This window comes from Cynara cardunculus (assembly GCF_001531365.2).
Source record: "Cynara cardunculus var. scolymus isolate 2C chromosome LG 2, CcrdV1, whole genome shotgun sequence".
Lineage (NCBI taxonomy): Eukaryota > Viridiplantae > Streptophyta > Magnoliopsida > Asterales > Asteraceae > Cynara > Cynara cardunculus.
Genome location: NC_037529.1, coordinates 6086116 through 6098857, shown reverse-complemented (window position 1 = coordinate 6098857; position 12742 = coordinate 6086116). Strand labels below are relative to the sequence as shown.

General features: G+C 34.2%; 2 protein-coding genes across 2 annotated transcripts; both read right to left on the bottom strand.

Moving 5' to 3' along the window:
- Positions 1 to 861: 861 nt before the first annotated feature.
- On the bottom strand, positions 862 to 2238 carry LOC112505510 (E3 ubiquitin-protein ligase SINAT2-like). The gene is made up of 3 exons (XM_025109411.1): positions 2065 to 2238; positions 1292 to 1678; positions 862 to 1197 (listed from the first exon to the last, which is right to left on the bottom strand). The coding sequence occupies exons 1-3, from the start codon at positions 2236 to 2238 to the stop codon at positions 862 to 864; spliced, it is 897 nt and encodes a 298-aa protein (XP_024965179.1).
- A 7716-nt stretch (positions 2239 to 9954) lies between these two features.
- LOC112505502 lies at positions 9955 to 11879 on the bottom strand. The gene is made up of 3 exons (XM_025109402.1): positions 11801 to 11879; positions 11141 to 11629; positions 9955 to 10325 (listed from the first exon to the last, which is right to left on the bottom strand). Exons 1-3 carry the CDS (start codon positions 11877 to 11879, stop codon positions 9976 to 9978), a joined length of 918 nt encoding a protein of 305 aa, XP_024965170.1. The 3' UTR covers positions 9955 to 9975.
- Between the last annotated feature and the right edge of the window lie 863 nt (positions 11880 to 12742).

Here is a 12742-nt window from a genome sequence, read left to right as displayed (position 1 = left end):
TTAGTTACACGAATTCAGATATGGAGCTTTAATAAGTTGTACTTACACACAATCTACTTGCAATCTTGAGTTTTAAGTAATATGCATTAATAAACAGTACTTTACGCATAAGAAATGGTTTTTAAGAGTTTTTGTCAAATGCTTTATAATATAGTATATATAACATTTTATAAAGATAATAATTAAGTATTCTATTAGAACTCAATGATTATCCTAATTATATTTTAAATTTTTTTATATTTAAAATGAGATGTTTATTCTGTATTTGATTATGTTTATCTGCAGTTAGTTACATGAATTCAGATATGGAGCATTAATAAGTTGTATTTATGCATAATCTACTTATAATCTTGAGTTTTAAGTAATATGAATTAATAAACAATACTTTACACATAAAAAATGGTTTTTAAGAGTTTTTGTCAAATGATTTATAGTATAGTATAGATAGTAAAAACTTCGCTTGTCCTGATCGGTGCCCTGAGACACTCTATACCCTCCTATATATACCTTATGAACAAAAAACAAAGTGACAAAAACAAACATTGATTTTTTGAGCATGTGTGTATGTATGTATAATTACATATGATATCGTCAAAAGTCCTGAAAAAAGTCGTAGCCTCGGCTCCTAATACTTCCGGCTTGACCTCACTACCACACCCACACCTTCCAGCCATTTGGTTAAAAGTAACTTTTCAAATAACTAACTTATGACTTATCAAACAAAGTTTTTTCTTTCTTTCAGTAAACTCGAAAAAATAAGCTAATTTGTGGTTGTCAAAATGATAGATTTTAAACATGTTAGGAATTTCTGAACTTTTGATTGGAATTGCTGCAAGAAACTATATATGTACAATCTGAAAGCTAGTTTCTTATAACTTGTTTCTGTTTCCATATACGCCCTATAACTCGTAACTTTAGTTCTTCACCATTGCCGCCTGAAAACAAGAGAGCTAAGTTCCGGGGAATGACTAATCCGTCTAGTCCGTCACGAACTTTCTGATGACCGTCACGGATACTCCTCGGAACCCCTTGCCACGTCAATTTCCGGCCACCTCCACTGATTTCTAACGAGTAGCTGAACTTCTTGGCTTCGGTGTCCTCCCCCATGAAACACAAGAACGATATGTAGAACGGAGCCATGCCCAGATTAAAAGCCTCAAAGTGCAAACAGAACTGCTTTCCATAGCACTTAAATACCTACACACCATTATAAACCAAGATTAATACGTGAAACCCCGTTAGATTACCCTTCAAAAAAAACAAGGGAGATTCCAACGTATATACAACTTACAGTTAGCATCCAAGTGGCGTTTTCGACTTCATGTGGGTTAGATTTAACGTAACGATGGTCGAATGTGGATCCATCGTGCAAGTCGACACTGTGATCGTCCTTCAGATGTGTCACGAGTTCTGGAATTTTGCCTGTGATTGAGCAGGCAGAGCCAGCATAGGGACACTTGTAGGGGCGGAATCGACAACTTTTCTCATGTTTCAGCTTGCTGTAATAAGGGAAAATGTCATGGCAGCCGAGACTTCGGTATCTGCAAGGAAGCTCCAATGATTCTGCTACTTTCTCCAAAGCCAAACACCTTATGCTACCCATCTCAAAACGGCATATCGGGCAGCAATTTTGCACTCGAGTTTTGCAGTTCGAGCACAAAGTGTGGCCATTTGGACACTACAAGAAACAAATCATATCATTACACTTTGTAAAAAATATGCGGAACCTTGTTAGATTGTTCTCCAAAATAGCCCTTGAAAAGATTATGGAAGTGCAAACATAATTCGAGAAGATCATGGTCCAAGTCTAGTCGCTGTAGGACTTTAACACGCCCCCTCCAACGGAGGCTAGACAGGCACAATTCATCCAATGCGTCTGACCTTGGCTGTGATACCATGTGAGGATATATAGAACCCCGTTAAGTTACCCTTCAAAAGAGCCTTTGAGGATAGAAAGGGGGTTTCAACAGATATTAAGAAATAAATGATCCAAGTCTAGCCAATGTGAAACTCTATCTAGAGGTATGAAATTTGAACAAAATTTTACTGATTTCCGAGACAAACCTGATGAATCGGTGGGTACATTAAGTTAGCGCACACAGGACATTCAAGAAGCTCGTATAAACCGTTGTTTGAAGCCCTTGTGTTGGTTTTTACAGTTTTCTCCATTTCCACATCATATTTCAGATATTTAGGCCGAGACTCGACATCATAGAGAACACCGCCCCGTGGAGCCATTGCCGATCTTCAAATCCCCTTTTGAGCGTTTAAAACATGTTCGCCGCTCGAGTTTTCGTCTAATGAACACAATGTGTAAAGCAATCTTTATATGGTATGCAAGCAAGCATCTAACCAAAAGTTCCCATGGATAAAATGACAAATGAAGCCATATATTATTCAAGAAAAGGCCAACCAAGGGACCCTTTGAGCATTTCTTTACTAAAAATTGTGGTGAGTTGTTAGCTGAAACTCTAAAAAACCAAGTACCATGTAGATTCTCTTACCAACCATCTAATGCATGAAATATTCAAATGCTGTTTCTGAAAATATATGAAAAATAGTATAAATTACAAAAGTGGTACCTGATTGGTTTGAGCTTGACTCCAAAAGTCAAAAGTACTAAGAGGTCTCAGGTTCAAATCCAAGTAGAAAAAAAAATCCCCTTGTGGCCACCGAGGTTCAAATGCGATGACTCCGGGCTATCTGCAAAGCAGGTGGTCGTCCTGGGATTAGTCGGCTAGCATAGCGGGTTGGATATCCAGGTTAATAAAAAAAATTACATAAAAATGATAGCAACTACTATGAGGAGTACTAATACATCCAAACAGAAACAACAAGCTGGAAAATTGATTGACCAACAAGAATGTTATATCTAATATGAACAAGACCTGATATTAACCAAAACCGAAAGAACAACGATTAATTAATCGTGATTCGTTCCGTAAACAGACTTTCACATTCGATCGATATAAAATCAAGATTTCTTTTTTCAGGAAAAAGAATCCATTTTAAATTAAGCTTCCATAAATTCATCAATTCAGATCAAACAGCTTCCTTAACCATATTTATCAATTACAGTCAATTGGAAAGATGTTTAAACCCTATAGGAACCCAATTTTGTTCATTTGGGTACCCTAAACCAAGATGGAACTATACAAACAAGCCACAGATTTTTAGCTGTATCAAATAATCATGAACCCTACTGAACAATCAAGAATTTAAGGCCGTAAAATACATACACAAGTTTCATAAAAAACTTTAAAAATGCATTAACGATAATAACAAGAAGATACCCAATTTCAGATTCAGAAATATCAGACTCACTAGGGATATTTTAGTTGATTATGAGTTCCCCTTAAATGTATCGACCATGAATGCCACAAGACAAAAACTCAAATAAGATTAGACATTAAACAAAACCCATTTCAAAATCAAATGTAAAAGTAATAGAAAAGAAACAAATCCCGATTAAAAACAGGAAATAATCCAAAAAAGCGAGATACCCAGTTGCGATTATCGAGCACATTGTTCAACCATCCAATCAAATGGAGTAATGAATTAAGTAAACTGATAGAAATCAGGGAAACCAAATAAGCATCGAGAGAAGAGAAATGGAGAAAAAAAAGAAGTCAATCTCCAGAAATTATGCAGATTACGCGCAAATGGTAGAGATTTGGAAGAGCAAAAGTCACCATTTCTGTTGTCTGAAAAATATGAATTCATATTTTCTTTGTGGGTTTTGATGTTTGTTTTTTTGTGATTTTGGAACTGAGAAACAAAATATGAATCCAATTTCAAATCTTGAAATGTATTCTAATTTTTGTTATTGTTTATTTAAATAAATAAAATCTAAAAATTACATGATTTGTATTTTGTTGTAATGATATAAACGTCAATTTAAGGTAACGTATAACTCATTGTCGACCATTTACATTAATTAGGCAACGACAATTATATAAAATGGTAGATCATATTAAAATGAACACTAGATTGTTTTGTTTCTTGTACCAAATTTACTTTCAAATTTTTTATTTTTCTTTATGTATATGACAAAACATATTAAACAATAAAGTTTAATATAAAAAATCAGAAGAGTTTCTTTTACAAAATTATAGTAGCATTTTCAAGAAATATATTGTAACAAAGTAGAGATGCATGAAAACGGCCAAGCTCGAAGACCAGTGAGGCCTGAAAAGCTTGGCCTAGTGAACCGTAAGCCTAGGTCCAATCAGGGCAAAAAAAAAAATTTTTTGGAATAGGAGATTTCAGGCTTTGCCCAAATTAATACTATATTTTGCTCTTATTATTGTCTTAGGTGAACATGAAATTAGTACCGATGATAATCCATAAATTAATTAAGGCACAAATATGTATGTATGTGTGTGTGTGTGTGTATATATATATATATATATATATGTGTGTGTGTGTGTGTATATATATATATATATATATATGTATGTGTGTGTGTGTGTATATATAATAGATCGACTGTTAATTTGCAACTGAATAGCAATTACAACTTTTTTATGGATAAGATTACATAACAGTTGCTGATAACTTAGAGGCTCTCAGTTAGAACCATCACAAAGAAGAGGTCCAGAGCTTTGATCATGAGGATCAGAAGCTTTGATCTTGTGGACCAGAGACCTTGAACATTTAGAGGCCAGATGCTCTGATCCTCATCACTTAGAAATTTGAGCGTGGACTCAGAGCTCTGAGCATAAGGCTCAAAGGTTTTGATTACCATGTCTCTAAACTACACTCAGTCGAAATTTCACCAAGTTCAAGAACGATTTCAAGAAGATCACTAACCTTCTGAAATTTGTCCCGCTCATCCCAAAACTTATAAGACTCTTCTTTAAATCAATAGATCTTGGGGCGCTCCCCTTGGACCCCGCAAGGGGCGCTACCCCTAGAACCCCGCAAGGTGGCACAACCCCTTGACCCCCACCTTTCGACAATCTAAGGTGTTAGGGACAAACATTTGTGAGTGTGCACTCTATACCTCTTAATTCATATTGTTTGGCTTATCACTTTAATCGATTTAAGAAATCACAATTACACCAAATGACTAACGATAATAACATCACCAACACATTGTGATTGTAGGCTTCGCCTACAACCCTGAGGGAAATCTTCTAGTGACCACGAGTGTATATGTAGATGGCAAAATTCGAGTTTATTTTATCATCCCTTTGTTCTTATCCACCACGCACCACCCTTGTGTTATCAATCCAATATTTTTGGGGTTAGGCCTGGGGATAGGCCCAATTTGAAAAAACCTGGAAAAACTCGGTTAAACCCGACAAAACCTCAAAAAACCATCTCAAAAAGCTCAATTGTATCCTTTTTCACCCCAAAGCTCGGGTAGTACCTAAAAAGCCAGGGCCTTTTTCCCCTCACCAGAAATAGATGTGGAAGGCTAAGGCCCAGGCCTGAAAACTGTACTCCCACAGATTCTCCAAATGGAGAAGGTAGAGATTTTATAGATTTTTAGATGAAACTCGACTCCATAGGAAAATGCATCTCAAAAATGAATAAAGCGGGAAGAAGTAATGTATAATAGATCTTTTACGTGTGTCAAATAAAATTTTATTTGGAGTGAGAAAGTAGCCTTTCCCAATGAAGGTTTAAATATTTTATTGTGATATTAAATATATTGAATATGTTTATATTATAATTTATGCTATAATTTTTAACATCGAAGATTTTGACTTATGATTTCTTATTTTATAAAAATTATAAAGAATTTGTTGAAAATGCTCTTCTTCAAAGAAATACACATATTTAAGACTTCTATAATAATATAAAAATTCAAAGAAATACATATTTACCATTTCTCAAAATATCACATACACATACACATACACATACACATACACATACACATACACATACACATACACATACACATACACATATATAAGGAAGGGTTCAAATGAAAACACCTTCGTTTTACGAGAATGTCATACATTTTACTATAGACAATCACATGTGATACTATTATTTCATCACATATGATACTAAATCAGAGACGCGTATGATTTTCGATATGATCTTGGTTGTGGGCCAAGTCACCCTTATACCACTAAGCCCCCTCACAAGCATTATCATATGTGATAAAGGTGGTGTTGATATGATATTATAATCCATCAAGACCGTTACATGTGATGCAAATCATAGACGCAGACAACCTTTGGTGCGGCCTCAATCGTAGAACACGTCGTTCGCACATCACATGGTCCTCTCACGCATATTATTACATGTGATATGGGTGTTCTCGCGTTCTCGTAAAATAGAGGTGTTCTCGTTTGAACCTCCACCTACATATATATACATATACATATATACACACAAATGGAGAGGTTTATTCGAGAAGTGTTATGGTATGAGAAGTAGAGAGTGATCCTAGCCCTTGGATCAAGACATACCTCGTTAACCACTGATCACTTCATAGTCATTGTCGATGACAACAATGCAAGTATGATCGGCGATATACGACCTGTTAACAATTTTTTCTCGACCATATATCGCAATTCTAGGTTATCAAAATTATCAAATTTCTTAATCTATAAATTAATTAAATAGTTCATATGTAAATCATTCAAGTTTATATATGAATCAGTTAAATAGTGTATATGTGAATCAGATAAGTAGTTCATATAAATCAATTAAATAGTTTATATATGATTACACAAATTCATATGTGCACATATAATTCATATATGAATTACATATGTAAATCACACACGTTCACATATGTACATATAGTTCATATGTGAACAAAACGAGTTCACATACGTACTTGTTTGCCGCTTATTCATAAAAGCTACGAAACTACCCATTTATCTTCCGCATAGTTGTTACCATGCGACCAAATTATCCGGTGAAATCTTAACCATTTTCTTATAGATGAAAGACTATGATCACTTCTCTATTTCTCATACATTTAGCACTTCTCAAGTTAACCTATGGGGCTATATATGTATGTATGTATATATTCAAGTAAACAAATCAAACAGTAATTAAGAAGAATGATAAACCGAGCCAATTAGACTTGAAGATATTCCGCTCCAATCACCAAAAACAAATGGATTCGGTATATAACTCACATCTTTCCTCTTAGCACAGGACTATATACACATTGTCCATCCGAATCTCTCACCACGATTAAAAGTAATCAACTGCAAAGGAATTAACAAAGCACATCTAAGATGTAGCCGAAACTCACAAGTGGTACAGCTGAAACTGATACGAGCATGCACCACGCTATGCATTCTCTCTCGTCTCGACTCTTAAAAGAAGGTGATTTGGATGAGCTTCACGTGTGATTTTTCCGGGTATGAATGCACAACTAACATCAATGAAAAATCCACACTTGATGCAACCATAGGAAAACCCATTGCAATACAACGAGCAAATGGAACAATAAAACACACACGGTAAATCACAATGGAGTTCTGGCAGGAGAAGGAGTGGATGCTCTCGGTGGTTTTCGACTACAGGAGGAAATCTGGTGCACGACTCATGGAGAAGAAAATTGCAACCTTTAGTACACTTGTAGAATGACATAGTCATGATTGGTCTGATACATCCACTGCGTAATACCTCCTTTTTCATTGGGTTATGACAACTCTGAATTCATTGTGAAATTATAATAATGAAGATGAAGATTAAACCTATTGATTCTATGAATATTTGAGAAATAATCTCCACCGAAGTTCGTTGATTCGATGAATACTCAACTTTAGGCTTCAAATCTGAATTCACTGTGAACTCAAAATTTGGGAAGAAAATGGAAGTTCTTGAATTTCCAATATGACCATCTAGATTACATAAAAATGAGGCAAATAAAACGGCCAAAACAAAATGGTCCTGAAAGAGACTATATATTGAACATCAAATATAAATAGTAGCAAAAAACATAAAAGTGTCCAAAAAAGTACTTAAACAACGTTTTTAGGTCTCAAAATTTATCCACCAAGGTATGTTTCTTGTTTCAAGCTTCGAATCAATTAGTCATGGGCCTGAAACGTAGTCTCCTAACAAAAGTTATGATGGTTTAAATGGGATGCCCTTTTAGCCCGATCATGTGCCTCCAGCCAAGGCCTGCATCACTTATGATCGATTTTGTTATCATTAACTGGAAAAATTCACAACTGCTTCAGCAACATATGAATATATGTCTTATGTTTTTTTTTATTTACATTTTCAAAACATTTATTAGGAATGTAATGTAGGGAACACGTCCCACATTTCACTAAGGTCTTAACGACATATCATGATTTAAAAACATGCAAACCATTCATCATATTACAACAAACTAATAAAGGTAAGTAGGGTTGTAATTCTTACCCGTTAATTGGTTGGGGTAACATTCCCTTTGTTACATATTTACTTTTATTTGGTTTATATTTTTTACTTTTGTTTTGCTTTTTAAATGTGAAAGGTTTAATATTTGAATGGCTGATATGAATTTAAATTTTTTAAGGGAAATGATTTCATGTGGTTTTTAGTATTCTGATGTAAATTTGAATTAGTAGAGCATCTCAGATGAAATGTTTTTATTAGCAAAAAAGTAGTAGTTTGTAAGAGCTATCATTAGAGAGTGGTTTTTATATGAACCTTATGAAATTTGTGAGAAGTGAACATTTTTTAAATTTTTTTTCTTGACTTTATAATTATTAATATAATAATTATTGATGTTGAAATAATGAATAAAACCAACAAAAAGCAGGTTCTTATAAGAATTACCATCATGAACTTTTAAGAAATTTCTTAATTTGATGAATTAGACAACAAAATTTCAAAAATCCATTGAAGATGCTCTTAGATCATTGGCATCTATTATATAATTATTGACGATTCATCGTTATATGTACTTTTAAATGAAAAACAAAACAGATGATCGGTCGAAACCACCAAATCAGCTCTATATGTTTTGCAAGTTTGTCAAACCAATATGGCAATATTTGCCGATTCAGTCAAGATTTGTGCTTCAAACTATCAAACTGGACTACTACACCTCTAGTAATTGATACGAATGTAACAGTATAATTATTTAAGCTTATTGGTTGTTAGATGTTTTTAATTGTGTAATGAAACAGAATCATTAATTTTGTTTTGTTAAACTTCCAAGTGCCCTCCATATGAGGGGCATTTTAGTCATTTTTTGACTAATTTTTTAATGTTCTATAAACCCAATTTTATCACATTGTCATTCAAACAAAATTTATATTTTCTTAGTATAAACAAGAAAGTGGTACATTTGTTGCGTGAAAAGTACAAGACAAGTGACCCTCGTAGTAAATTCACAAAAACAAATCGGGAGATTGGTCAAAATAGTCATTTTTTTTACTGTAAATTGGTCTCCTAACTATTTCTCTCCATGATTTACCCAAATATCAATATATCCGCAAGACCCACTTTTGCCACTTGCGGATAAAAAAAAGAATTATCAGATTTGACGTTGGTCCACAATTGCCTACACCACTTATACCCTTTGTATATATTATGATTATCACATGTAATACTGATCGAACGATTACAAGAATCAGAAATTAACTGATACACGTACACTTAAAGAGATGCTCCCATCTCCAACAACAAATTAACCAAACCACAGGTATCTCACTCGGAATAAATTGCAGGTTTCTGTAATAATCTCGAATAACAATACCAATGAATTGCAAACTTGCACTTGAAACACTTAAAAATAATTTGTTGCTCCAATTTATACCCACAACTTGTGCATCCACCGTCTGTTTTGATCCCTTGAGCAAATGATAAAGCATGTGGATGACCTTCCATGTTATGAATCCCCCCAAATTTTATATTCTGAAAGTAATAAACGTCCAGGTATTTGTCGTGGTAAGCTTCTTCGTTCCTACGTATTACTGGAACACAAGAGCGATGCATAGACTGTGCACACACATCACAATGATAGAACCACTTGTTGGGATCCATTTCTTCCTCTCAAAATTCACAAAAGTATTTGCTCTTATGGTTCTCAACTGGGAGGTACCTCAAGTTCATGGGGTGTTTGTCAAGCTTGTGCCTCATCATACGAGGAAATGATAAAGCACATGTGGGATGTAGGTTAAACTCACAAGTGATACACCTGAAACTGATAGGGTATATCCTCCGAAAGATTTGGGACAAGCATGCACCACAATAAGTATCCGCTCTTGTTTTGGCTCTTAAAAGAAGATGATGTGGATGAGCTTCATGTACGATTTTTTCAGGTATGAATCCACAACTAATATCAATGTAATAATCACATTCGATGCAGCCGTAGGCAAACCCATTGCAAGATAAATAGCACACTTGACAACAAAACACATGAAAGAATTTACAAGAGACGTTTGGCAAGAAAACAAGTGTATGTTGTGGGTGACCTGGGTGGTTTTGGATTTCAGCAGGCAATTGGGTGCACCACTCGTGGAGAAAAAAGTTGCAACCTTTAGTACACTTGTAGAATGGCATGGTCATGATTGGTCTGATACATCCACTGCATAATACCTCCTCCCTTTTCATTGGGTTATGACAATGGTCACTAGTCGAGGATGTTAGACACAACAGGTGTTGGTGACTAATGTGTTTCAGGTTCAGGTTTCCTTCATTTTTGTTGGAAAACTTTTGTTGTAGTAGGCTGTATGTTTGATCAGGAAATGGAAGATGGACAAGATCTCCATGATCTTCATCTTTGAAATTTTTACTGGTTTCCCCAGCACCTGATGGATGGAAAATGAGCCCATATCTAATAATTAATTAATCAAGAACCATATATATAAGCAATTCAAATGAAAACAGTATAGTAGTAAGACATATATGTGTATATATAGCTTAATACCTGCAGACAAGAAGATAGACATGAATGGCTCTTCTCTTGATGTTGCACAATGAAGATGTACATAATATCTACATTTCTCACATTTATAAATCCACAGAAGCTCACTGTAATCAAAAGCAAGAGCACATATCCGACACTTGGGATGACAATTCTCTTCTCTTTCATTTATGGGGAAAGAATAAGAAAGGTTTAGTGGATGAGTATGTTGGGCTTGTAACTTTTTGGGAAGAAAAGCACATTGAGTATGAATGGAGAAGCAAAAACATGTTGTACAATGATAGAAGATACCCATGTGTCTCTTTCCACAAGCATCACACTCGCTTAAAATTGGCTTGAAGTTGACCGTTGATAGTGGGTGTGGATGGCTTGGATGATAGATCATGTCATGATAGTTGAGATTTTTTCCCTGCCTCGTCACACATTTTAGACCAATGATATGTCCAGACACCCAACTGGAATAAGATACTTCTTCAGCTTCGTGAAGGCTTCTACAAATTGCACACATCCAGTTCCAAGTATAAAACCCACTTTTACAAACCAGAAATTCGCACGGAAAAATATCATCAATACTATGTTCCAATGTTGCAGGAAGGTCCCCACAGAACTTGTGGAGCGAGTAGTTATCACATCCATGAGAACAGTTGTAATAATACCTGTGGTAGAGGTTGATTTCTTTGCGGCATAGACGACATCTACTACGGAAGTCCCATTTCGTAATCCACTCATCCTCTTCATCTTCATATTCTTCTTCATATTCCGGATATTTAGGTTGTAAATCTACAAGATCAAGTGGATGCTTTTGTGTTCTGAATGAATTGTTATAAGCCTCCTCCGATCATAATACATCTCCTCCATATTTGTTACACATATATATATATATATATGTGTGTGTGTGTGTGTATATGTATAATGATCTTGAGAGTCTTGTGTGAAAATACTTATATTAACAGAAAGAAGATGGGAAGAAATGAGCAGAAGATAGGCTACGTGCCATCAAATTAAGAATGGCTGCTTTGATTGGTAACATGGCACCACCATCATTTATATATATCTGGATCTTAAAGTAGAAAAATGTTAACCTGTTTAGCAAGAAAGGAATGTGCATCTTGCATTTATTTTACTTTTTTCCTTCTAACTTTAACTTTATTTTTTATCTTGGTTTTGTTTTAAAACAAAAGAATAAATATATTATTTTATTTATTATTAATTTCTATATTTTCATAATAAACCTCTTGTTACCATGCAAAAATTTATTGGTAATAACCACAACATTGGAGTGGTGCCTGATTGGTTTGAACTTGACTCCAAAGATTAAAAAGTACCTGGAGATCCCATGTTCAAATCCAAGGAAGAATAAAAATCCTCTTGTAACCACGGAGGTTCAAATGAGGTGACTCCGGGCTATCTGCAAAACAGACGGTCGTCCTGAAATTAATCGACTCGTATAGTGGGTTGGATATCCAGGTTAATAATAAAAAAAAATTATTGGTAATTTACATATCTATACTATATTATAAAGCATTTGGCTAAAATGTTATCTTTATAAAATGTTATATTATTAAACCAAAAATAAATTATTTCACTATTAAACTTAAATTAAATTAAAAAAAATTTATCTATACTATATTATAAAACATTTGACAAAAACTCTTAAAAATTACTTTTTATGCGTAAAGTATTGTTTATTAATGCATCAAGATTACAAGTAGATTGTGCGTAAGTACAATTTATTAAAGCTTCATATTTGACTTCGTGTAACTAATTGCAGATAAACATCTTATTTTAAAGATAAAAAAATCTAAAATATAATTAGGATAATCATTGAGTTCTAACAGAATACTTAATTATTATCTTTATAAAATGTTATATTATTAAACCAAAAATAAATTA

What these genes read in the sequence shown, in the direction of transcription:
- LOC112505510 (XM_025109411.1), bottom strand. Translation starts at nt 2,238, where the DNA reads ATGGCTCCACGGGGCGGTGTTCTCTATGATGTCGAGTCTCGGCCTAAA. An exon ending in TGTACCCACCGATTCATCAG is followed by an intron (nt 1,679 to 2,064) that starts GTTTGTCTCGGA and finishes TGTTTCTTGTAG; the next exon opens with TGTCCAAATGGCCACACTTT. An exon ending in ACGCCACTTGGATGCTAACT is followed by an intron (nt 1,198 to 1,291) that starts GTAAGTTGTATA and finishes AATGGTGTGTAG; the next exon opens with GTATTTAAGTGCTATGGAAA.
- LOC112505502 (XM_025109402.1), bottom strand. Translation starts at nt 11,879, where the DNA reads ATGTTACCAATCAAAGCAGCCATTCTTAATTTGATGGCACGTAGCCTA. An exon ending in TTTCTTCCCATCTTCTTTCT is followed by an intron (nt 11,630 to 11,800) that starts GTTAATATAAGT and finishes TTGATCTTGTAG; the next exon opens with ATTTACAACCTAAATATCCG. An exon ending in TTGTGGAAAGAGACACATGG is followed by an intron (nt 10,326 to 11,140) that starts GTATCTTCTATC and finishes TTTGTTGTCAAG; the next exon opens with TGTGCTATTTATCTTGCAAT.